The 27,506-nt window shown below is 41.9% G+C and overlaps 2 protein-coding genes across 3 annotated transcripts; both read left to right on the top strand.

Moving 5' to 3' along the window:
- Nucleotides 1–7,969: 7,969 nt before the first annotated feature.
- Nucleotides 7,970–11,421, top strand: mpst (mercaptopyruvate sulfurtransferase). The gene is made up of 2 exons (XM_061973990.2): nt 7,970–8,609; nt 10,639–11,421. The coding sequence occupies exons 1-2, from the start codon at nt 8,021–8,023 to the stop codon at nt 10,926–10,928; spliced, it is 879 nt and encodes a 292-aa protein (XP_061829974.1). The 5' UTR covers nt 7,970–8,020; the 3' UTR covers nt 10,929–11,421.
- Nucleotides 11,422–13,407: 1,986 nt separating this feature from the next.
- LOC133615421 (SUMO-conjugating enzyme UBC9-like) lies at nt 13,408–26,215 on the top strand. 2 transcript variants are annotated; one of them, XM_061973991.2, is made up of 7 exons: nt 13,408–13,762; nt 13,970–14,056; nt 14,126–14,209; nt 18,075–18,147; nt 23,724–23,833; nt 23,963–24,042; nt 25,737–26,215. In XM_061973991.2, the coding sequence occupies exons 2-7, from the start codon at nt 13,991–13,993 to the stop codon at nt 25,798–25,800; spliced, it is 477 nt and encodes a 158-aa protein (XP_061829975.1). In that variant the 5' UTR covers nt 13,408–13,762; nt 13,970–13,990; the 3' UTR covers nt 25,801–26,215. The 2 variants fall into 2 exon arrangements, with proteins under 2 accessions (XP_061829975.1, XP_061829976.1); XM_061973992.2 differs by having other exon boundaries at nt 13,411–13,569.
- The last annotated feature ends 1,291 nt before the right edge of the window (nt 26,216–27,506 follow it).

The raw sequence follows: 27,506 nt of genomic DNA, 5'->3' as shown, positions 1-27,506 counted from the left end.
TGAGAAACGTTGTTCTTAAACTGTTTGACTATTTGCTCACGCAGTTGTGGACAAAGGGGTGTACCTCGCCCCATCCTTTCTTGTGAAAGACTGAGCATTTTTTGGAAAGCTGTTTTTATACCCAATCATGGCACCCACCTGTTCCCAATTAGCCTGCACACCTGTGGGATGTTCCAAATAAGTGTTTGATGAGCATTCCTCAACTTTATCAGTATTTATTGCCACCTTTCCCAACTTCTTTGTCACGTGTTGCTGGCATCAAATTCTAAAGTTAATGATTATTTGCAAAAAAAACAAATGTTTATCAGTTTGAACATCGAATATGCTGTCTTTGTAGCATATTCAACTGAATATGGGTTGAAAATGATTTGCAAATCATTGTATTCCGTTTATATTTACATCTAACACAATTTCCCAACTCATATGGAAACGGGGTTTGTACAATGATATTGCTAAATAGACGATATGTCCAATATTTTCTATTTCTGAGAGTCAAAATATGTTGACACACACATGTGGGACGGCGGATTCTCTCTCCATCATCCGTCTTTGCAGCACGAGCACCTCCTTTCTCTTAGCTATATGTGTAGCTGTGTCACTTTACACGTGCTAAATAAAAATGCAAAGTAGCGCCCACAGAACAGTTTTCACCTTGATAAATCACATAATCATATTTGACTCTCTTCTTCCCAGTATTGTGGGCTTTCTAATAATCAGCATTTATTTTGCATATTCATGAAGACAAACATGCTAAATGTGCATTTTGCTTACTTAAAGTTAAAGTACCAATGATTGTCACACACACACTAGGTGTGGTGAGATTATCCTCTGCATTTGACCCATCACCCTCACCCCCTGGGAGGTGAGGGGAGCAGTGAGCAGCACCGGTGGCCGCGTCCGGGAATTATTTTGGGGATCTACGCTGTCTATTTGTATTTTTGTTTGACTTTCTCATCTACTCTTAAAGAATAGCATCAATTTAGTTGTACTAAGATAAAAAAAGAGCCTGTTTTTGTCAAACCATCCAAGTAGTTTCTTACCCAGTTCAAGTTAAGTTTTCCAGGTCCATGACCCCCAAACTGATGGAGAGATGGAGCGAGGACCCCTACTTATACAGTATATCTTGAATAAAATTATGTTTTAAATTAAACTGGTCCAAAAGTTATCTTGTTATTGTACAATATTAAGATATTTAAATAATATCAATAAGAAAAACAATCAGAAAAAAGGCAGAACAGAGGATGTACTTCTTGCGTCAGCTTAAGAAGTTCACGCTGCCCCAGGAACAGCAGACCATGTTTTACACCTCCATTATTCTGTCTGTCCTTTGCACCTCAGTCACGGTCTGGTTTAGATCTGCAACCAAATTGGACAGACACAGTCTGCAACAGACAATCAGGACTGCAGAAATTGTTTTTGTCCTGGTTTCAAACTGAGCTCCCTCCCACACACACACAGGAGTTTAGATTTGGAATTGCTTTTTTTGTACCTCCTTACCCCATGTTTTAACTTTTTTACACCCCTTCGAGGCGTCGCTTTTGTGGCGACCCATCAGTATTCCTGTTCTGCATACTCTGTATGGTTTGTCTGATTTTGAACGGGTTTGTACTGAAAATGTAATTCCATTGTACTTTTTAAGTGCTATGACAATGAAGTTCCATGTCATCATTGGTGTCCACCTCCCCCCATCCAGGACTTATACTGGTCTCGGGTCTGGAAATGGGCAGGTAGCTTCACTGAAGACCCCTCATTCCCTGGTCACAAACTGTTCAAGTCACTGTACACTAAAACAACCCGTCATAAGAACAGTTTCTTCCCCCGGGCTATCAATGTGAAATAACTCTGGAACTAATCTGTCACTATGGATTTACTAACTCATGTTGACTTCATCATCTTTTTGCTCTATTCACCACTGCACTATTCTTTTATTAGCCCTGCAAATCACTTGTTTATATGTATTATATCTACAGTTAATTGTTAATATTTATTGTTACACTTTTTTGGACATGAAAATCCACCGCAAAGCTGGCAAAGAGTCAAAACACGACACACACCGACCAGTATGTACTCTGGACCTCCGTACATCCCACAGCACACAAACTATCAGTCGTGAGGAGACTCAGTGTATGGGCCGACGTCATAACAGAAGAAGACAGACAGAAGGAAGAGAAACACATCAAAAACTGCCAATATTGGGCAATTAAAAAGGGAAAGTAAAAACAAGGGAACGAGAACAAAGAAAAACCTGGCATAAAAAAAAGGGGTCATAACCTTACCATACATTATGGAAATAACAGAACTAAACGTGTCATGAAAAAAAGCAGTTAAATCTTAGACAAAACCAAGACATTTACTTGTACATCCAAAAGACAAAATGGAACAAGGAAAACATGCAATGTAATTTACGAAATCCCATGTTAAAGCGGCACTAAGTAACTTTTAACCTTTATGAAAATATTTTCATAACTTTTGGGATGATACATGGACCTACAACTAGTTAAATGACACCTCTGTCATGGCCTGCAGGTGGTCTGTATCGCTTTTACTTGACAGGTCTGCCTGGTTGGCCACGCCTATAAGAACAGCTGATAGGCGACGAGTCACAGTGGCCAGGTGACCCTTCTGAAGAAGACTGCAGATGACAGTGGAAACATGTCACGTGAAAATGTCACGCATTGTACCAAAAATATTGTCTGACTAAAAGAACATTGAAAATTATAGCATGCTAATCACAAGCTAACAACTGGTGTGCTAATCGCTAGCTGACAACTACAGCACTAATTGTTAGTTGGCAGCTTGTGCCTCTAATTACTGGCTGGCAACTGGCAGGGTTAATTGCAAACAGGTAACTAAAGTGCTAATAGCTATAGCCATCTTAATAGCCATCCATCCATTTTCTACCACTTGTCCCTTCCGAGGTTGCGGGGGGTGCTGAAGCCTGTCTCAGCTGCATTCGTGCGGTAGGCGGGGTACACCCTGGACAAGTCGCCATCTCATCGCACTGCCAACACAGATAGACAGACAACATTCACACTCACATTCACACACTAGGGCGGAGGTCAGCAACCCGCGGCTCTTTAGTGCCGCACTAGTGGCTCCCTGGAGCATTTTTAAAAAAGGATTGAAAATGGAAAAAGATGGGGGTGAAATTTTTTTTTTGCTTAAGTATGTTGTTTGTTTGAGGACACACATGACACAAACTTTCCAAATTGTTAGAAAGCCCACTGTTTAATATGTTTGTGTGTATGCTTCACTGATGAGAGTATTTGGTGAACATCATTGTGTCCTACTAATTTCGGCGGTTCTTGAACTCACCATAGTGTGGACTGTGATGCAACAGTTTGTTTACATGTAAAATCATCCACTCCTTTGTCTCATTTTGTCCACCAAACATTTTATGTTGTGCGTGAATGCACAAAGGTGCGCTTTGTTGATGTTATTGACTTGTTGGAGTGCTAATCAGGCATATTTGGTCAGTGCATGACTGCAAGCTAATCAATGCTAACATGCTATTTGGGCTAGCTGTATGTACATTTTGCATCATTATGCCTCATTTGTAGGTATTTGAGCTCATTTAATGTCCTTTACTTTTATCCTCTTTGTATCTAATTTAGTTAGCATTGTCTCATGACACATTATCTGTATGTAATATTGGCTGCATTTCAGATAGTTGTTTGTGTGCCATGCTTTTCCAGACCACAGCAAACATTACCTAGCTTGCCAAAGTCTGTAATAAATCTATTAAAAGAAGACAGCCTGCCATTTCCTTTAACTTCGACAAACACATCTATGGGACGTGGAACATCACCTCACTGGGAGGGAAGGAACCTGAGCTGGTGCGCGAGGTGGAGAAGTTCCGGCTAGAGATAGTCGGACTTACTTTGACGCACAGCAAGGGCTCTGGAACCAGTTCTCTCAAGAGGGGATGGACTCTTTTCCAATCTGGCGTTGCAAGCAATGAGAGGCGATGGGCTGGGGTGGCAATTCTTGTTGCCCCCTCGGCTCAAAGCCTGCACGTTGGACTTTAACCCAGTAGACGAGAGGGTAGCTTCTCTCCATCTTCGGGTGGGGGGGACAGGTCCTGACTGTTGTTTGTGCTTACGCATCAAACAGCAGCTCAGAGTACCCACTCTTTTTGGATTCCCTTGAGGGAGTACTGGAGAGTGCTCCCTCAGGTGATTCCCTTGTTCTGCTGGGGGACTTCAACGCTCATGTTGGCAATGACAGTGAAACCTGGAGAGGCGTGATTGGGAAGAATGGCCGCCCAGATCTGAACCCAAGTGGTACTTTGTTATTGGACTTTTGTGCTCGTCATGGATTGTCCACAACAAACACAATGTTCAAACATAAGGGTGTCCATATGTGCACTTAGCACCAGGATACCCTCGGCCGCACTTCCAGGATTGACTTTGTAGTTGTGTCATTTGATTTGCGGCCTCATGTTTTGGACACTCGGGTGAAGAGAGGGGCAGAGCTTTCTTCCGATCACCACCTGGTGGTGAGCTGGCTCCGATGGTGGGGGAGGATGCCGGACAGACCTGGCAGGCCCAAACACATTGTGAGGGTCTGCTGGGAACGTCTAGCAGAGTCTCCTGTCAGAGAGAGTTTCAATTCCCACCTCCGGAAGAACTTTGAACATGTCACAAGGGAGGCACTGTATCTTGAGTCCGAGTGGACCATGTTCCGTGCCTCTATTGTTGAGGCGGATGATTGGAGCTGTGGCCGCAAAGTAGTTGGTGCCTGTCGTGGCGGTAATCCTAGAACCCACTGGTGGACACCAGCAGTGAGGGATGCCGTCAAGCTGAAGAAAGAGTCCTATCGAGTCCTTTTGGCTCATGGTACTCCAGAGGCAGCGGACAGGTACCGACAGGCCAAGCAAAGTGCGGTTTCAGTGATCGCGGAGGCAAAAACTCGGACATGGGAGGAGTTTGGGGAAGCCATGGAAAACGACTTTCGGACGGCTTCGAAGCAATTCTGGTCCTTCCCGGTAAGGTCTATTCAGGTGTACTGGAGAGGAGGCTACGCCGGATAGTTGAACCTCGGATCCAGGAGGAACAGTGTAGTTTTCGTCCTGGTCGTGGAACGGTAGACCAGCTCTATACTCTCAGCAGGGTGCATGGGAGTTTGCCCAACCAGTCTACATGTGCTTTGTGGACTTGGAGAAGACATTCGACCGTGTCCCCCGGGAATTCCTGTGGGGAGTTCTCAGAGAGTATGGGGTATCTGACTGTCTGATTGTGGTGGTCCGCTTCCTGTATGATCAGTGTCAGAGCTTGGTCCGCATTGTCGGCAGTAAGTCGGACCCGTTTCCAGTGAGGGTTGGACTCTGCCAAGGCTGCCCTTTGTCACCGATTCTGTTGATAACTATTATGGACATAATTTCTAGGCGCAGTCAGGGCGTTGAGGGGATCCGGTTTGGTGGCTGCAGGATTAGGTCTCTGCTTTTTGCAGATGATGTGGTCCTGATGGCTTCAACTGGCCAGGATCTTCAGCTCTCACTGGATCGGTTCGCAGCCGAGTGTGAAGCGACTGGGATGAGAATCAGCACCTCCAAGTCCGAGTCCATGGTTCTCGCCCGGGAAAGGGTGGAGTGCCATCTCCAAGTTGGGGAGGAGATATTTCCCCAAGTGGAGGAGTTCAAGTCAAGGAGTCTTGCTCACGAGTGGGGGAAGAGTGGATCGTGAGATCGACAGGCGGATCGGTGCGACGTATTTAGTAATGCGGACGCTGTATCGATTCGTTGTGGTGAAGAAGGAGCTGAGCCGGAAGGCTAAGCTCTCAATTTACCGGTCGAACCACGTTCCCATCCTCATCTATGGTCATGAGCTTTGGGTTATGACCGAAAGGACAAGATCACGGGTACAAGCGGCCGAAATGAGTTTCCTCCACCGGGTGGCGGGGCTCTCCCTTAGAGATAGGGCGAGAAGCTCTGTCATCCGGAAGGGGCTCACAGTAAAGCTGCTGCTCCTCCACATCGAGAGGAGCCAGATGAGGTGGTTCAGACATCTGCTCAGGATGCCACCCGAACGTCTCCCTAGGGAGGTGTTTGGGGCACGGCCGACTGGCAGGAGGCCAAGGGGAAGACCCAGGACACGTTGGGAAGACTATGTCTCCCGGCTGGCCTGGGAACGCCTCGGGATCCCCCAGGAGGAGCTGGACAAAGTGGCTGGGGAGAGGGAAGTCTGGGCTTCTCTGCTTAGGCTGCTGCCCCCGCGACCCGACCTCGGATAAGCGGAAGAGAATGGATGGATGGATGGATGGATGGACACACATCTATACCTTTGGCCATTAAAAGCCAGTAATTTCCAGGAGTTATCTCACCTTCTGAGTAGCCTCTGATTTACTAATGGTTTCTAATGTTGTAAAAAATGTGTAGGACGAGTGGCCCCTGGCTCTTGTCACAAAGACTTTCCCGACCAGGACGGGAAGGTCAGGAAGATAGAACTCAAGGTCACAAGATCTGGATCTGCAAAGACTTTTCTGAGGCCTGTCTCTGAGACAGTCTTTCTCTTGGCAGCTAATGATACAGACTAAGTTAAGTTAGGTTTCTGTAATTTGTATCAAGCATGTTCCTACTGCAGTTCGAAATAGTGGTATAGTACTTATACCAGGCGGGGAGTGTGACATAACATTATCAGATAATGAGAAGGGACCTTTATTTTGAAGGCGAGTTGCTCCCTCCTCTAGTTTCCGGTAGTCTCCGCGCGACAGTCAGACACTCACTCGTTTACACACAAGACGGATTTACGTGTTTCAGCGCTCCAAGTTTGTTGTTTCTTCCCACAAAGTGTCTTGGAAACATTGTCTGTAAGTCCTGTGTCTGTTTTATGAGTGACATGAAGAGTCTTTGTTCTGTGTGTCTGCCTGCGACACATAGTCATTTTGATAGTAGGCTATTATAGCTAATATAGACACTTATGTCATGTGTTGCCTTCTTTATAAGACTTATACGGCTTTTCATTTTTTGCGGCTCCAGACAGATTTGTTTTGTGTATTTTTGGTCAAATGTGGCTCTTTCATCGTTTTGGGTTGCCGACCCCTGCACTAGGGCCAATTTAGTGGTGCCAATCAACCTATCCTCAGGTGCATGTCTTTGGAGGTGGGAGGAAGCCACGAGGAGAACATGCCTACAGAAAGACTCACCGGGCGGGTGTCTGTGGGTGCTCGGGCCCCGAAGCACCCACGGGATCGGCGCCGTATTTATATATATATATATATACTGTATATATATATATATATATATATATATATATATATATATATATATATATATATATAGCCCTGTGATGAGGTAGCGACTTGTCCAGGGTGTACCTACCGCCTGAATGCAGCTGAGATATGCTCCAGCACCGCCCGCAACCTCAATAGGAACAAGCGGTAGAAAATAGATGGATGGATATATCTATATATTCTGAGCGCGATGTCACGTTATCGATGGGAAAATGCATTTTTAGACAATATGATTTGCCTCAGCAGCTAGGAGACACCGAGAGTAACAAGCGGTAGAAAAAGGATTAGAAAGGACAGATTAAAAAAAAAACATAATAAAAATAAAAATTCAAAATATATATATATATATATATATTTTTTTTTTTTCAACTTGGGACTTCCTGCGGGCCAGACGCTGGCGGGCCGGAGTTTGGGGACCCCTGTTCGAGACAACGTTCATGTGTATTTGAAGACATTTTTATTTGTGTAAAAATGGCGTGGGGAATATAAAAAACCCTCTGTGGACCTATTTGGGGTCACCCTCTGTTGAAGACTTTAATACAAAGAACATATAGTACAAATAATCACAATGTGTGTTTCTGAATCAAACATTTTTGGGTTAATATGGGTGTACCCCGCCTTCCGCCCATGTGCAGCTGAGATAGGCTACAGCACCCCCGCGACCCCAAAAGGGACAAGCGGTAAAAAAAAGGATGGATGGATGGTTACTTTGCACTCCTCTCTTGTGTTTTTACAAGCCGACTGTTCTCCGCCCCCCTCCAGTGGTCACATTGTGTACCTACGCACTGTCATGGCGGCACAAGCTCGCGCTGTGGTCTCGGCCCAATGGCTAGCAGACGCCATCAAAAACGGTCTGGTCGGCTCCAAAATCCGAGTGCTGGACTCGTCATGGTACCTACCCATAACCAAGCGGGACCCCAAAGCGGAATTCGCCGAGAAACACATACCGGGCTCGTCGTTCATCGACATAGACGAGTGTAGCGAGCGCAGTTCGCCGTACGACCACATGTTGCCCTCGAGCAGCCACTTTTCACGCTACGTGGGCGAGCTGGGTGTCGACAACGACACTCATGTGGTGGTGTATGACACCAACGGCTTCGGCTCGTACAGCGCCCCACGCGTCTGGTGGATGTTCCGGCTGTTCGGGCACGGCGCGGTGTCGGTTCTGGACGGCGGCATGAAGAACTGGCTCGCCGAGGGTCGGCCCGTGACAGCGGAGCACGTGAAGCCGGAGCCCAGGGACTTCCGGGTGAGCGTGAACCCCACGTGGGTGAAGACATATGAGGACATGCTGGACAACATCAGGACCAAGCAGGTGCAAGTTGTGGACGCCAGGTCTGCGGGCAGGTTTAAGGGGATCGAACCGGAGCCGAGGGAGGGTGAGCAGGCTTTTATCATAACGGTTTAGTTTGACATTTAGAAGCTAACTGTTTAGAATGTAAAGTTTGCATTTCTGTTTCTCAATGAGATCATACACTTGAAGAAACATGAACATACTTTTATGAGTCCACCTCATAACCTTTTTTAACACATGAAATAACAACCCTGCTATCATTATTTTACATTGTGTCACTCTGGTAAGTTAGTTTGCAAACATTTGCCATATATTAGTTAGGGTACTTTAGTTCTTTGTTTTTATCATAATGACACGTACGCAGGGGCGTAGCACCAAAATTCTGCCCCCTTTCCCCCATACACAAGACTCTAAAAGGCCCCCCCATCCCACCCTAAACCCAACATCACCATGAACACATACAGTCTTGGCATGTTTACATGCATTAAAAAACTATTAATTACCGGATTTTCTGGACCATAGGGCTCACCGGATTATAAGGCGCACTGCCGATGAGCGGGTCTAGTCAGGTCTTTTTTCATACAAAAGGCGCACCGGATCGCATTAAAGGGGTCATATTATGATTTTTTTCTAAATTTAAAACATTTGTATGTGGTCTACATAATAATGGTGGTTCTTTGGTCAAAATGTTGCATAGATCAGTGTTTTTCAACCACTGTGCCGCAGCACACGAGTGTGCCGTGAGATACAATCTGGTGTGCCGTGGGAGATTATCTAATTTCACCTATTTGGGGTAAAAAATATTTTTTGCAAACCAGTACTTCTAGTCTGCAAATGATGTGTTGGTGTTGTCTAGAGCTCGGCAGAGTAACCGTGTAATACTCTTCCATATCAGTAGGTGGGAGCCGGTAGCTAATTGCTTTGTAGATGTCGAAAACAGCGAGAGGCAGCGTGCAGGTAAAAAGGTATTTAATGCTTAAACAAAAAATTAAAAAAAAAGGTAAGTGCTGCTAAGAAAAGGCATTGAAGCTTAGGGAAGGCTATGGAGAACAAAACTAAAACTGAACTGGCTACAAAGTAAACAAAAACAGAATGTTGGACGACAGTAAAGACTTACTGTGGAGCAAAGATGGCGTTCACAAAGTACATCCGAACATGACATGACAATCAACAATGTCCCCACGAAGAAGGATAAAAACAAAGTAGATGCGGTAAATATCGCTCAAAGAAAGACATGAAACTGCTACAGGAAAATACAAAAAAAAAGAAAAAGCCACCAAAATAGGAGCGCAAGACAAGAACTAAAACACTACACAGGAAAACAGCAAAAAAAGTCAAAATAAGTCAGGCGTGATGTGACCGGTGGTGACGGTACACCTACTTTGAGACAAGAGCTATAGTGATGCTTGGTTATGGTTCAAAGTCATATCCAACAATTGCGACAACGACTTTTTACTGAGTTTTGTTTTTAATGATTTCTGCTGGTGGTGTGCCTCCGGATTTTTTAAACACAAAAAATGTGCCTTGTAAAAGTAGCTCTTGGAAGAAGAAAAGGTTAGAGATTTCTGGGTTATGCAGTCAGATGCCAGAAGAAAGTCATCTCCAGAAAAGGCACCATAACAACAATAATGGAAATAATAATGTGTCCTGAATATCCAACTTGTTCACAATGGTTTAACAAACTTTAGAAAAAAAATTATAATGTACCTATAATAGTATGAGGTGTAATTAAATAATCACAACTTCTTTAAACAATATTGGCTCATTTACTGGAATAATGGTCTATTAGAATGCATATTTGGTCTACTATTGAATCAATACAGCCACACGTGCACTAAACTACAATTACACAAACAGATTAGTGCAATTATATCATTATTTCAAATCTTCAAGGCTTTAACTTATAAATTCATGTTGGCTATATTCAAACATTTTTAAAGGAGTTTTTGTGTCTTGGACATATTTTTGTTAATATGTCAGTTGTGGGTTTACTTATCTTGGCTTGAACACCACCATATGGTCATGTGTTTAAAAATATTTTGGAATATTAAAAATGTAATCAAATGCTTTCATTACATTTGTTTTTGTTTATTATTTTGATGTTTTTTTTGCAGGCACGTTGCCAGGCCACTTCCCCGGTGCAGTCAACATGCCATTCACGTCTTTCTTGGACTCCTCCGGAAAATATCTGGCCAATGATGACTTGTCCAGACTGTTCAAGGAGGCTGGCGTGAAACTGGACCAGCCGCTTTGGGCCACCTGCGGCTCTGGCGTCACAGCGTGTCTTGTCGTTCTGGGCGCTCACCTGCTGGGCCACCCGGGGGTGTGCGTTTATGACGGCTCCTGGGCCGAGTGGTTTAAACGAGCGTCTCCTGAGCATGTCATCTCAGAGGGGAAATGGTAAACTAGTAAATGGATAGTACTTGTATAGCGCTTTTTTACCTTCAAAGCGCTTTGACACTAATCAGAAGATGTGAGGCGTCTGGCTAGATGCAGACTACAATGACAAAGTGAAGCAAGCTTTTAAACATTTGCACTTTTAAACAGGGCTTTGTAGAAATAAATGATCAAATCTATGCAGTTATTAATTGCAAGTTGCAACACTACTTAAGATACATGTATGATGCCAAGCGCTACTGCTTGTGTTTTCAGCGGAAGTCTTTAAAAGTTTAAAAACAAAGTGCACTTTTTTAAATAAGCAGAACGATATTTGACACATTTCACATAAAATGCATGCGTTTATGATTCCCTGTAAACTTTATGTACTGGTAATTCCCTAAATAGTAAATAATCAGCTTCTCTTTGGAGCAAATTAGTGGGAGGTTACAAAATATTGTAGATGGCAAACAGATTGTACTGTATATCAGAGTTTGTGTAATTAAATGAGATTTCCAATATTTGCTGTGTTCTTTTCATTAACAGTTTTTTCCAATTGAACTAAACTGAGCCATTAAAATTGTTATGTTAAATTGCCGTATTTTCCCCCTTTTCCTTTTATAATTCAAGCAGTTTTGGATGCCTCTTAACGCACTTTATGACAGTGGGCAATTTGTGACATCACACTCTGACGGACATACTAGTACATGCTCTCTCCCAGTCACCGCCTCTGCGCTCTGCTCACTTGTGCTGAGACTGTTGGCTGGAACCTCTCGCCAACAGTTCCATTTTTGTCTGTGTCTGGAATTTTTTTTTAGCAATGATCAGGATATATATTTCTGGGGTGAGGCATGGAGGGGTTTATTAGCCTCCACAAATTAACCATTTTTGCATAAATGGGGTAAAATGTGACTTTGGAGCCCTATTTACACCAGCTAAATATTATCTAGACCAGTGATTCTCAAACTGGTACGCGAGCTCCATCTAGTTGTATGGCAATTAAGTCTAAGTATGTCAATCAATCAATCAATGTTTACTTATATAGCCCTAAATCACGAGTGTCTCAAACGGCTGCACAAGCCACAACGATATCCCACATCAGGGCAAGAAAAAACTCAACCCAATGGGATAACAATGAGAAACCTTGGAGAGGACCGCAGATGTTGGGACGCTTTGGTTCTTTTATGAATTTATTGTGGGTCTACTGAACATGTGACCAAATCTGCTAGGTCAAAAGTATACATTCAGCAACATACATTATCAATTTTGGTGATATAGAAAAGTTACAATAAAATCAAATTAGCTTCATGGTATGGCCTCTTAACTTCATGTGAGTGATTATGATTGACGACACCTGTTGATTTCTCTGAGCCCATTTAAATAGGGCTCATGTGATGCAGTCATTAGACTCGGTTACAAACGCGACAATGGGAAAGTCAAAGGAACTCAGCACAGATCTGAAAAAACAAATCATTGACTTGAACAAGTCAGGAAAGTCACTTGAAGCCATTTCAAAGCAGCTTAAGGTCCCAAGAGCAACTGCAGACAATTGTTGGTAAGTATAAAGTGCATGGCACAGTTTTGTCACTGCCACGATCAGGAAGAAAACGCAAGCTATCACCTGCTGCTGAGAGAAAATTGGTCAGGGTGATCAAGAGTCAACCGAGAACCACCAAAAAGCAGGTTTGCAAAGAATTGGAAGCTGCTGCAACACAGGTGTCAGTGTCCACAGTCAAATTTAGCTGAACTGCACCAATTTTGTCAAGAGGAGTGGTCCAAAATTCAACCAGAAGCTTGTGGATGGCTACCAAAAGCGCCTTATTGCAGTGAAACTTGCCAAGGGACATGTAACCAAATATTAACATTGCTGTATGTATACTTTTGACCCAGCAGATTTGGTCACATTTTTAGTAGACCCATAATAAATTCATAAAAGAACCAAACTTCATGAATGTTTTATGTGACAAACAAGTATGTGCTCCAATCACTCTATCACAAAAAATAAAAATTGTAGAAATGATTGGAAACTCAAGACAGCCATGACATTATGTTCTTTACAAGTGTATGTAAACTTAGAACAGGCATAAGAAAAAAACTAATATGCAAATAAATATATGTATATCAGGAAATATTAAATAAAAGGGAAGAAAGAAAGAAAAAAAATAAACTAGTGGTTTTCTAGCATCTTTAGTTTGTTAGTTGCTATAGTCCCACAGCTTTTTTTTGTCCATTATTTTTTATAAACAAGTGAGTAGAGGAAGGATGGTTTTGCTTTGAAAAATCTACATTTGTGAATAAACAAAAATACCCCCCACACACTTATGTTTAAAAAGGTTTTCGATTTCTTAGCGTCCCAAAAATAATATCGCTATGTAGAAAATGTGGGCAAGTTTGGGATCTTAGGCACTCATTTTAAGGACTTCGTCAGTTCAGCGTCACAACAAAGATGGCCGCCAGCCTTGGACGATGACGTACATCACGTCCCTGGGTTGTCCATCAAACTGCCTGAAGGTCCTCCCGAAATAAACAAATTGGGGTCCTCTTTTTTCGCCAAATGCTAGCCACTATAACGAGAACTCGAGACGGGCTATTTTGCTCCATATACGACAACTCTGGCAACAGTAACACCAGCAAGTTCGTTTTAGACGACCAGAGGAATGTTCAACAAAGTGAGGTTTAATCGGTGTCATTTACGTCCCTAGTGGTCCATTATTTGTGTTTTTCTTCCAACGACGAAGGGTGTTTTCTTCGGTCGCCGCTAGCACGGCTCAATCGTAACAACACATCCAACATTTTCACATTTACCCCTACAATAACCAGTGAGCTTGGCTTGAAGATTTACGTCGTTTTACATTTGAATTGGTAAGGAGGAGTTGGTGAATGTATGCAGAGTCAAGTAATTCCATCCATTTTTTACCGCTTGTCCCTTTTTAACCGTTAAATGAACACTGTCATATGGCTCTTAACGTGTGCGACGACTCGTCATTTGCTGACGTGCTGTCTTTTGTGGAAGCAACATTCTTTGGTGTAGATTTCATTATTCATTTCGTGTAAATGTGTTATTTCCAGCGAAGGAGTAAATGAGCAGTAATGTCTGGCATTGCTCTAAGCAGACTGTCCCAAGAGCGCAAAGCTTGGAGGAAAGACCACCCATTTGTAAGTAGTGGCTTTACTACCATCATAAATGAACACAAGTTGAGATTGAAATATTTCTCTCTCACACAGGGTTTTGTGGCAGTGCCTACCAAGAATCCTGATGGGACCATGAATCTGATGAACTGGGAGTGTGCCATTCCGGGAAAGAAAGGAGTAAGGGGTCACATATCATGTTCATAATTCATGTTTACACTGGACACCAAATCTGAAGTGTTTTGCCCTCAAGTGACAACGGATTGGGTATTTTTGCCAGTCTCAACGCTCCAAAGTGCTTAAAATTTGATATTTTCGCATCAGATTTGGGCCACATCAGGAGGTAGTCTGACTCGGTTTGGAATAAAGTTAAAAGTACCAATGATAGTCACACACACACTAGGTGTGGTGAAATTAACCTCTGCATTTGACCCATCCCCTTGTTCCACCCCCTGGGAGGTGAGCGGAGCAGTGAGCAGCAGCGGTGGCCGCGCCCGGGAATAGTTTTGGTGATTTAACCCCCAATTCCAACCCTTGATGCTGAGTGCCAAGCAGGGAGGTAATGGGTCCCATTTTTATAATCTATGGTAGAACTCGGCCGGGGGTTGAACTCATGACCTACCGATCTCAGGGCGGACACTCTAACCACAAGGCCACTGAGCAGAATCTGGTCTTATCAAATGTGACTATGTTGACACTCAGTACCTGTCCATGCACTAAATTAGTCCGACTTCTCAAATAGCTCGGCTCTAAATAAGCTTATTGCAGCCCATGGAAACACCTTAATCCGATCGTATTGGATTTTTGAAAAGTCAGAAGAACGCACTTGGATTATGCGATTGGAAGCCAGATCTCTCAAGGGCGTGTGTGCGGCCGGAGATGACCCTTCGTACCCGCATGCGCCAGTCTCAGCGAGCGGGATACAACCCAGAAGCAGATACCATTCGATAAAAACATTTGTGCGACAATTGTAATGAAGAGGATTTGCTTCACAAATTAAAAGAACAAAACATTTTGCAGTGCATCGATGGTCGAAAAAAGAAACACATTTTTTATAAGAGGGTAGCTAAGGAAATGGAGAACGCCGGCTTAATTCGGACTCCCGAACGAAGTACGAATGAGATGAAATAGAATGAAGCAGGTATATTAAATAAAGCGTACACAAAGCTCTTCACGCTGCATTTGTGCAAGTCAACTTACTAACTTTCCGCACTATTGGGAAGATAGTGCAGAACAATAGCAACCCTCATCTGGATATCAGGCGGGGCACGGGCGGCCTTTTCCTTCGGTTTTAAAACTCCTTCCATCAAACCACAGAGCCTTTTGGATGAACTTTAAGACATTCAGAAGTTTTGTTTCAATGATTTTCGTCCGAAAATTCCTTCGTAAAAACACTTCCCCTGGTCTTTTATTGCATCAACACAAATACATTCTTGATAGTGGGGTCATGTTTGTAGCGCAATCTAAGAGAATTTCTTGATGCTGTCTGCTATTTAACATCAGCATAGCCATTAGAGACGTAATATTTGTAAATTGTGCCAATATTAGAGCGGACATCAGTTAAAACAAAGTTTTAAGGATTCGCAAATGGCTAGGGTGACGACATAGGTCAACCAGAAAAGGAATTCATTTAATCGCACTAAAAGTAAAGGTGACGACCTCTTGAAGCTCATCGAGAGAATGCCAAGATTGTACAAAGCAGTAATCAGAGCAAAGGTTGGCTATTTTGAAGAAACTAGAATATAAAACATGTTTTCAGTTATTTCACCTTATTTTGTTAAAACTCCACGTGTTCATTCATAGTTTTGATGCCTTCGGTGACAATCTACAATATAGTCATGAAAGGAAAGAAAATGCATTGAATGAGAAGGTGTGTCCAAACTTTTGACCTGTACTGTATGTGTATATATAGCCTATTATTTGCGCACTATTGACTAGTGATGCACCGAAAATTCCGCTGCCAAAAAAGACTCTTCGAAACTGGATGTTGTGTTGCAAGTCCACTTGTTGCAAGTCCTTTTCCTGCGCACACAAATGACGTAGCTCGCCCAAAGATGGTGAAAAAGTCGCAATCAGTTCACATTTGAAAAGATCGGATTCCGACTACCAGTTGATGTGGCCCAAATCTGAGGCAAAAACAAAAATTAAGCACTTTGGAGCGTTTAGACTGGCAAAAAATATGCCATCTGTGTCACTTGAGGGCAAAAAAATCTGTTTTGGTCTGCAGTGTAAACTGGGCCTGAACGGCAATGCGACCTGTTTGCGACGTTTACGTCATCTTTGGTTGCGCTACGTCATTCGTGTGCACATCACGATCACGTTCCTTTTTGCAATTCTCCTCCTCCTCCTGCAGTTGTTTTCTGTCATCGGTCCACTTCCTCTACACAACAACCATGGCACAAATACACTAACACGCTGATTTGTGGCAGCCATGTTTTCTCTAGTTGTAGCGGCTTCCTCCTCCTTTTACGAAATCCGGTCAACTTTCTTTGTTATCACTTTATTGAACTGGGCATGCAAGTGATGTTGGGGCCACATTTGGGGCCTGTACGCATATATACTGGAGTGCGATAAAGATCACATTTTACCGGTACTTGTAAACTAAAAGTGAGATTTAGAAAAAATCAGGTTTGGTTCACTTTGGCCTGCAGTATAAAAACATAGTCATTGTGAAGCAAAGTGCAAAAAAATTAGGACACCCATGGTGTGAATCCGGGCAACATGGTGGAAGAGGGGTTAGTGCGTCTGCCTCACAATACGAAGGTCCTGAGTAGTCTTGGGTTGTGGAGTTTGCATGTTCTCCCCATGACTGCGTGGGTTCCCTCCGGGTACTCCGGCTTCCTCCCACCTCCAAAAACATGCACCTGGGGATAGGTTGATTGGCAACACTAAATTGGCCCTAGTGTGTGAATGTGAGTGTGAATGTTGTCTGTCTATCTGTGTTGGCCCTGCGATGAGGTGGCGACTTGTCCAGGGTGTACCCCGCCTTCCGCCCGATTGTAGCTGAGATAGGCTCCAGCGACCCCAAAGGGAATAAGCGGTAGAAAATGGATGGATGGATGGTGTGAATCCTTTACTCCTGAGCTGCTATATACAAGGGTGAACATTTGGTTGTGTAGTCAGCAGATCTTAATTGACTTGAAATTTCTCATAGAGCACAATGCTACGGTGGCTGACTGGGCAAGCGCTTCAAGCACAGAAATGGTTCAAAACTCAATAACACACAATAAAACATATGCCACCGAAAAAATTGCTGCAAATAAACAATGTTGGACCAAAAAACAAAAGCATGAAACAAATGCTGCAACAAAAAATAAATTGACCAGGCCACCAGTCTATAAACCATCTTTGAAGACAGGAGCATAATTTCTAAAAGGCTGACATCATTCTTTGATGTCTTTGTTCAAGACATGGTTGCAATATTTTTGTTAATATTTACGAACAACAGTTTTTCGTAGCTAATAATAATAATTACAATGAGACAAAGTGCTCCATGGCAAACCTCTTATGTTCCGGAACTTGCAGCATATCTCTCATGCACGTTTTTTTTTGTGTTTTTAGAATTTGCAACATTTTGGAGCATTGTTAATTTGTAGGATTTCCCAGTTTATGATTTTTGGTTTTGAATCCTTCCTGTGTTTGGAGCATTTAAACCTTGCTGCGTGTTTGCCTTTATTGGCCACTGTTCAAAGTGTTCTGCAAAACACATGCTGTAGCTTTAGCATATTCAGCTGATAAACAGCTGACAAGCACAAGTGTAAAATTTGAGCAAGATTAATTAAAACATTGTTCCGCCATCAAGAATCTTTGCAGAGACCTCACCCATAAGTATCTAATGATTATAAAACTTGGTGGCATGTCTTTCAAAGCCTTTGAGCAGAACACTGCAAGGCCTGTGTATTTGCATAGAAGTACAGTAGAATCATTATTGTACAGTTTAATCATTTGCATAACTACTGGTTTTCCCCAGCAGATGTCATTTAATGTCAATGTGTTTTGTCAGTGTTTTTGTTTTACTGAAGATTTTTTTTTTTTTTTTTGTCAGACCTTGTGGGAGGGAGGACTGTATAAACTCAGAATGCTCTTCAAAGATGACTACCCCTCCTCTCCGCCTAAATGTGAGTACACTCACAGCTGCCCCATGACAAACTGCAGCACAATGTCACAAACATCTTAATCTATATTACAGTATCTCACAAAAGTGAATGCGCTCCTTTAAGCAACTATCATCAGAGGACAATACAATAGAAATGGATATAACATCAGTGTACAATTTAGACTATAATGGCTGTTTGAGTCATTTTCCGTAAATCGCTATGGCTGTACAAGCTTTGCACTGACTATCCAAGCTTCATTTGTATATATTGTCTCTTGAGAAATCCATCCATCCATCCATCTTCTTCCGCTTATCCGAGGTCGGGTCGCGGGGGCAGCAGCCTAAGCAGGGAAGCCCAGACTTCCCTCTCCCCAGCCACTTCGTCCAGCTCTTCCTGTGGGACCCCGAGGCGTTCCCAGGCCAGCCGGGAGACATAGTCTTCCCAACGTGTCCTGGGTCTTCCCCGTGGCCTCCTACCGGTCGGACGTGCCCTAAACACCTCCCTAGGGAGGCGTTCGGGTGGCATCCTGACCAGATGCCCGAACCACCTCATCTGGCTCCTCTCGATGTGGAGGAGCAGCGGCTTTACTTTGAGCTCCTCCCGGATGACAGAGCTTCTCACCCTATCTCTAAGGGAGAGCCCCGCCACCCGGCGGAGGAAACTCATTTCGGCCGCTTGTACCCGTGATCTTGTCCTTTCGGTCATAACCCAAAGCTCATGACCATAGGTGAGGATGGGAACGTAGATCGACCGGTAAATTGAGAGCTTTGCCTTCCGGCTCAGCTCCTTCTTCACCACAACGGATCGATACAGCGTCCGCATTATTGAAGACGCCGCACCGATCCGCCTGTCGATCTCACGATCCACTCTTCCCTCACTCGTGAACAAGACTCCGAGGTACTTGAACTCCTCCACTTGGGGCAAGATCTCCTCCCCAACCCGGAGATGGCACTCCACCCTTTTCCGGGCGAGAACCATGGACTCTTGAGAAAATATATTTAAATAAAAATGAAATATACAATGTGTTACATGTATCCAGGTTGACGCTACAGCAGTTTAAGGCCTAAACATACTTGGCCGAAACGTAGTCCAAGCTCACAATTGAAGACTGTGCGGTAGGGCTGCAAGATTTAAAAAAAAAAAACAACCTAATTGCAATTTTTCTTTCCAAAATTGTGATTCAATTTTGCAGTTTCTATATTTTATACATATAAATGCATCACACAGCGAAAATAACAAGTGAAGGAAGACATGTTACTTTCAGATTGTCAATCAACATTCTTGAGTCAAGGTGCCACACTTTAGAACAATATGCAATAATTTTCTTACAAAAATATTTAGCTTCACACGGACAGACTCAGAGCTTGTGTTTACATCATGCTCTTAAACTGAAGAAATAACTGCTAAAAACTATACAGTCTTTATAATGTAATTTAATCCTAATATATGGAAATACTGCAAGTAACCATTTGAAATAATATCAACTTTTATTTGTCATTACTGTAGAATTCTGTACCATTGTACTATAGTTGGAAGGTAAATAGCTTAGTTATCTTAAATGAATAAACAAAAAACTCATTTCTGGAAGCAAACATTTTACTAAAACAAATATTCTATATCTTAAAGTGCATTTTTTTCCCAGTTGGAAAATGTAGCTTGGGCATTTTATTTTTATTTGTTGATTGGCCATTCAGTTTGAAGCTAAAATATAACGTAACGGCACATTTGGCTTTGTAATCATATTTTTGCGGCAAGTCGTGAGGCTTTCTGTTCATGCTTCCTGTGTGTAAAGCTGGCACTCTCACTCTCTGCCCACCGAGACAAAGATTGTGGATGACTGAATAGAGGGCTCACTGCACTCCGTTACTTCTACTGTAAATAAACACGCTCAGGTGCTAAGAGACAGAGCCGTGCATAAAGAGGCTATGGGCAATTCGGTTTCAAAGTTGGCCTCAATATAACGGCCTGTAGTAACGTTTTGGGCTTTTGACCAATCAGAGAGAGTATGGCCAGAGGATCTCCTAAATGATTGGTCTGAAGCCCCATTATTTTGAGGCCAACTTAGTTGGCCATGCTCTCTCTATACATGGCTCTGCTGAGAGCGATGCATAGAGTGAGACCTCTTTCTCTGTTTGATGTGAGACATGAATAAACTTCTGATTGGCGAACATGTCTGTCACTCAAATGGCGGTGATGGCGAATAAAAACAAAAAACCTCCACCTCTTGCAGTTATTTATAGCACTAATTAAAACCCAAATGTTGATTTGATGTTGATTATTTGTGCAGCCCTACCGTGTGGACTCCTCCACGCACTCTCGTCAGAAAAAACACTGCTCTTGCATTACATTATTTAGTCACCAAAACAAATACAATTATTAGTAATATTCCCCTTTCTCGTCTCTAGTACCATTTAATGGCCGTACATACCATCTCTAAAGATTACTGCTTTGCAAAACAAGCCGGGAAAGCAGCTCAACTTCCTAGTCAGTGTACGGTGCCATGACCAAAAAATGTAAACAACACGCAGGGATTGTGGGGTTTTATGGACATTTCACAGGAAACAACAACGCGGAAGCGCATGCGACTATGGAAGCTTGGATGACTGAGGACATTCCGCACGTAGTCGCTCATTCAGTGAGGAACACCTTTTAGATAGGAGACTCAGAGGATGGTGCTAGATCCAACATGTCAGTTCTATATGATGGATAGACCTCTGGCCCAACTTCAACCTTAGTGGATACAGTGGGAACAGAAAGTATTCAGACCCCTTTAAAGCCATCCTGGATGAAAACCAACGCTTCCCTATACTGTAGCTGCCGATGTGTTAGAACACTAGAAAAGAGTTCTTCGGTGTTTGCTCTTACAATAACAATGTCACTACAGCTTGGTTATTAGACTGACTTCCTTTATTGTCATTCAAATTTGAACTTTACAGTACAGATAAGAACGAAATTCCGTTGCATTAGCTCGTTGTAGTGTAGGATAAAAGAGCAATAAGGTACAGAGTGTTTGCATTTACAAAAGAAGGTGCAGATATAAACAGATTTACTGTACAGATAAATATATTGCACTTTTGCATATGCATTCACATTTATGGATGTGTGTTATATTCATACTTGCCAACCCTCCCGGATTTTCCGGGAGACTCCCGAAATTCAGCGCCTCTCCCGAAAACCTCCCGGGACAAATTTTCTCCCGAAAATCTCCTGAAATTCAGGCGGAGCTGGAGGCCACGCCCCCTCCAGCTCCATGCGGACCTGAGTCCGCTTTCCCACGATATAAACAGTGTGCCTGCCCAATCACGTTATGTGGGTTTATTGTTAGGCAGTTTCATTAACATCCTCCCAGCGCGGTAACAACACACAAACCGTAAAGCAGTTTGTCTGCCGTAAACAGCAATGTTGTGACACTCTTAAACAGGACAATACTGCCATCTATAACATCAATAACATATACAGCTTTTAGAGAGTGCAGTGCACAACTGTGCACACAAGGAGTCGAAGCAGAAGAACGAGGAAGATATAGCTATGGCGACGCCGACGACGAGTAAGATGAAGAAATACGCTTTGTTGCACCTTTCCTGCCTGAGTCCGGCGATTAGTTGCAAATCTTGCTTTATTGATTGCTTGCACACAGCCAATCCAACACAAAACAAACTAGTCCCGCCCGCACTCACGCTACCGCTTCCTCTCTTCTCTCGCCCACACACTCACTGACGTCACTCACCTCACATGCTCACCTATTAAAGGGCCACACACACACACATACGCTACTCTCATAACAGCTTGTAAGTTCCAAGCCGCAGCTGCGATTGGACCTGGATAGCCTCCAGGAAGAAGTAGTGGACTACCAAGTGCTTGGCACTGAAGATCTTCCTCAGGAAGCAAATATTGACTGGTTTTGGGCCATGCTTGGGAGATGGAAGACTCCAGACTCTAATGCATTTGATGAAAGCACTTTTGTGCGTGCCACACAGCAATGCATCATCAGAGAGGGTGTTCAGCATGGTTAGAAAAATAGTGACAGAGAATAGAACAAGGATGGACAATTCAACCCTTAACTCAACAATGAGTAGATGAGTGTTATGTGTGTGTACCGGTATATGTGTAAATAAATGAACACTGAACTTCAAGTATTTATTTTATTTATATATACATATATATATATATATAATAAAATAAATAAATATATATATATATCTATATAGCTAGAATTCACTGAAAGTCAAGTATTTCTTAGATATATATATATATATATATATATATATATATATATATATATATATATACCGGTATATGAAATACTTGACTTGGTGAATTCTAGCTGTAAATATACTCCTCCCCTCTTACCCACGCCCCTCCCCCCCCACCCCACCTCCCGAAATCGGAGGTCTCAAGGTTGGCAAGTATGGTTATATTGTCCATATAGTCCAGCGAGTTCATCCGTTTTTGGGGGGAATTATACAGGTTACCGATTAACGGTTTTTGAATGCATTTTCAAAAGTGATTTTGAGGTAGAAATGATTGCTCCCATCAGCTGCATTGCTAGCCACGGAGAACGAGCCAATTTGTATGTTAGAAAGCTTGTCTCTTGTGATTGTGAACGATAGGCATAATTTAAAAAAAAGTGCAGTTCCCCTCTAATACTTTTGTATATGTGCTTTTTGATATTTGATACATTTGCAAAAAGTTCTACATTTCTGTTTTTATCTGTCAATATGGGGTGCTGAGTATACATTATTGAGAAATAAAATGAACTTTTTTGATTTTAGCAAATGGCTGCAAGAAACAAAGAGTGAAACATTTAAAGGGGTCTGAATACTTTTGTACCCACTGTTAATTAAGTATGTTGGATCTAGTACACCATCTCAAGCCATGGAAACCATTAGAATAAAGGCCAAATCAGATGAAAAATGCTGCATATAAAACACGTCAATCAGAAGATTCTCATTTGATATGGTCCATTCGGAAATAAATTTCATTCATTCGTTGGGGTAAAATCACCTTCACTGCACATGTTTAGGACAGAATTGGTGTGGCACTGACACAACCTTCTTGTTCAAATCAGTAAGATAACTTTTTGACTTTGACAATTGAAAGGTTAAAACAGAGTTGTAAAAATAAAGTCCATGAAAGTAATGGAGGAAAATTAAATATGTGGCGACCAAGGAGCAAATGTGCTGAGGACGTGCAGCGTTTCTTTACAACATATTACAAATGAGTTTCTCCTTTTTCCCCAAAAAAGGACAACCGGATGGTTTAGTCTGATTAAACGCTTGTAAATATACACACATCATGATTGGATCAATTGATATAGTGTCCATGTAAACAGTGGATTTGGAATTCAACCAAGGTTTAGATTGGATTGAATAGATTTTGAACATGTAAAAATAATTTTAGACTATGCCTGAGAGCATGAATTGATGAAGCCTGCTCGGATGAGACACTGTACGTCTTCTAAGACAATCTGAACAGTCCAGTTGCGATCGATTCAAAGCCCTGAGTATATAGGCGGCGTACTCACTTTGGTGATATACAGTAAGTTTGATTCTATTTGAGGAAACTCTTTTGGACATTTTGTTTCCCCCACCCATCAGGCAAGTTTGAGCCGCCAATATTCCATCCAAATGTCTACCCATCTGGCACCGTGTGTCTGTCCATCCTGGAGGAGGACAAAGATTGGAGGCCTGCCATCACCATCAAACAGGTTTGTTAATTTAGAGTGCATACGGGATCTTGTTGGCCGTGTGGTCTTCCTGCATGTTCAGCGTAGTTACACAGCATATTAGATCAAGTGCCCCCCGTCATTACATTGCTAACTTTAATCTTATTTTAGATCCTGTTGGGAATCCAGGAGCTACTGAATGAGCCCAACATTCAAGACCCAGCACAAGCAGAGGCTTACACAATCTACTGGTATGATTGATTACCTTTTAGTAATGACTCCTTGATGGATTTTAATTTGGATTTTCACAGTAAATCCTTACACTCATTTCCCTCAGAGAAGGGTTTCACCAGCTTTTTCAGTTCAGAACCCAAACATATACATTGCCATACATCTGAGATATACAGTACAGGCCAAAAGTTTGGACACACCTTCTCATTCAATGTGTTTTCTTTATTGTCATGGCTATACATTGTAGATTGTCACTAAAGGCATCAAATCTATGATGCATGTGGATTATGTACTTAACAAAAAAAGGTGAAATAACTGAAAACATTTTATATTGTAGTTTCTTCATTTCCCTCAGAGAAGGGTTTCACCAGCTTTTTCAGTTCAGAACCTTGCCACGGACCCAAACATATACATTGCCATACATCTGAGATATACAGTACAGGCCAAAAGTTTGGACACACCTTCTCATTCCATGTGTTTTCTTTATTGTCATGGCTATACATTGTAGATTGTCACTAAAGGCATCAAATCTATGATGCATGTGGATTATGTACCGGTACTTAACAAAAAAAGGTGAAATAACTGAAAACATTTTATATTGTAGTTTCTTCGAAATAGCCACCCTTTGCTCTGATTACTGTTTTGTACACTCGTGGCGTTCTCTCGATGAGCTTCAAGCGCACCTGTTAAGTGAAAACCATTTCAAGTGACTACCTCTTGAAGCTCATAAAGAGAATTCCAAGAGTGTGCAAAGCAGTAATCAGAGCAAAGGGTGGCTATTTTGAAGAAACTAGAATGTTTTCAGTTATTTTACCTTTTTTTGTTAAGTACATAACTCCACATGTGTTCATTCATAGTTTTGATGCCTTCAGTGACAATCTACAATGTAAATAGTCATGAAAATAAAGAAAACTCATTGATTGAGAAGGTGTGTCCAAACTTCTGGCCTGTACTGTACACATAGTAAGTTAATACTGAAGATTACCACAGACATTACAAAAACATGAAACGCTGGGGTGATCGATCCAGATGCCCATCCTATTGATACCTATTATAGTATCAGTATATACACAATACTAAAATTATTAAATCAATATTATTTGTTATGCTCTTATTAATAAAAAAATATATTTTTTGTTACCGTTTTACAAAGTCACGTAATAAGTATCTCGATATATGAAGGCTTTTAGGTAAAAACAATTTAAATGGAAGCCAATAGTAGTTTTTGCTTTTTAGTTACTGTGCACTAGACACGTTATTTTGTAGAACAAAATGTACGTAGCATTCAATACTACAAATTTAATACATGATCTGATTTACTACAATGCTAGCAAATTCTACATACATAAGCTTTACAAAAATATGGTATTAAGTTAACAATAACACATTTTATAATATCTTAATATCTCATGTTTGAGGGCAAAAAAGTGTTCTATTTTAATCTGTTATCAAAAAACTAACTTTTAGATGGTGTGTATGTCTGTGTACCAAAGGTAATGCTTGACCGTCCAGTTTGTTGAGTCAAAAGACAACAAATAGAAGCACGGCACACACAGCATCTGCAGCTTCTCAATATTTTCATGGCTAAATGTCCGTTGTTTTTGGCGCATGTCGCGTAAATATGCTGTTAACAAGGGGTTCAGGATTAAATAATCAAATATTTAAAGGTTCCCTAAGCAATTTTATAAAAAGTACTATTGTGTTTTTATTCCAGTCAGAACAGGATGGACTATGAGAAGCGGGTCAGAGCCCAGGCCAAGAAGTTTGCACCTGCATAGATCAGACTACCGGTCTCCTCCCCACCATGGACAGCCTGACCTAACAGAGCTCGGGACAAATAGGTGACAAACGGGAGAATCTGAACGAGCACTCCAACCAGAATCCACTTTTCTGTATTATTTCATTGGTGGCATGTAAAAGATAATCCCAGCACTTGTATATTGGTTGTAAGATCAACAGTTGCTAGGTAACAAGGAAGCAAGGGAAATTTCTATGTAACTCTCTCAAGGCACATTTGGAAACAAGCAAAAGGAGAGATTAGGCCTCTTGATAAATGAGCGCATGTACATATTATAAATAAATACAATTGTGGAAGTTATGTTTTATATTGTTTTAGCCTGTTGACATTTGTGTGTGGTATTATAATGAAGACACAATATTGTGAACGTTGAATAAAAGAACAAAAGCCAATGATTACTTGTGGTATTTATCTCAGTGGGGATATATATATATATATATATATATATATATATATATATTTCATGACTATTTACATCGTAGATTGTCACTGAAGGCATCAAAACTATGAATGAACACGTGGTGTTATGTACTTAACAAAAAAAGGTGAAATAACTGAAAATATGTTTTATATTCTAGTTTCTTCAAAATAGCCACCCTTTGCTCTGATTACTGTTTTGCACACTCTTGGCATTATCTTGATGAGCTTCAAGAGGTAGTCACCTAAAATGGTTTTCACTTCACAGGTGTGCCTTATCAGGGATGATTAGTGGAATTTCTTGCTTTATCAATGGGGTTGGGACCATCAGTTGTGTTGTGAATGAGAGGGTGTGTCCAAACGTTTGGCCTGTACTGTGTATATACACAGTCGTGGCCAAAAATATTGGCACCCATGCATTTCTGTCAGATAATGTACCACTTCTCCCAGAAAATTGTTGAAATTACAAATGCTTTGGTATTCACATGTGTATTTATTTTGTTCGCATTGGAACAACACAAAAAAAAACCCTCCAAAAAGCCAAATCTGATATTATTTTACAACGAACTCCAAAAATGGACTGGACAAAACTATTGGCACCTTTTCAAAATTGTAAGAAATAGTTGTATTCTGAGCATGTGATGCTCCTTTAATTTGTAATTAAACACACCTGTAGCAAGTAACAGGTGCTGGCAATATAGAAATCACACTTGCAGCCAGTACAATGGACAAAAGTTGTGCGTACCACACTGAGCATGGAGAGAAGAAAGAAGAGCAAATAACTCTCAGAAGATTTGAGAACCAAGATTGTGCAAAAGCATGGACAATCTCAAGGCTACAAGTCCATCTCCAGAGATCTATAACTGTGGATAAAGAACCTCGATCCACTTCCGAACAAATTCAGGCTGACCTGCAGACACGGTACAACAGTGTCAGCTCGCGCTATCCGTCACCATCTCAATGAAAAGGGATGCTATGGTAGTGGACCCCGCTGCTGACACAGAGACATAAAAAAGACATAAAGGAAGCCAAAATCCTTCTGAGAGAACGTCCTGTGGACAGATGAGACTAAAGTGTAGCTTTTTGGTAAAACAAATCACACTGTTTACAGAAAACAAAATGAGGCCTTCAACATCCCTACAGTCAAACATGGTGGAGGTTCACTGATGTTTTGGGGTTGTTTTGCTGCTTCTGGTACCAGATGCCTTGAATGTGTGCATGGCATCATGAAATCTGAGCACTACCAAATAATTTTGGGGCGTAATGTAG

The sequence above is a fragment of the Nerophis lumbriciformis genome, linkage group LG22, assembly GCF_033978685.3.
Source record: "Nerophis lumbriciformis linkage group LG22, RoL_Nlum_v2.1, whole genome shotgun sequence".
In the NCBI taxonomy this organism is placed as follows: Eukaryota; Metazoa; Chordata; class Actinopteri; order Syngnathiformes; family Syngnathidae; genus Nerophis; species Nerophis lumbriciformis.
This window is presented reverse-complemented; position numbering and strand designations above follow the sequence as displayed.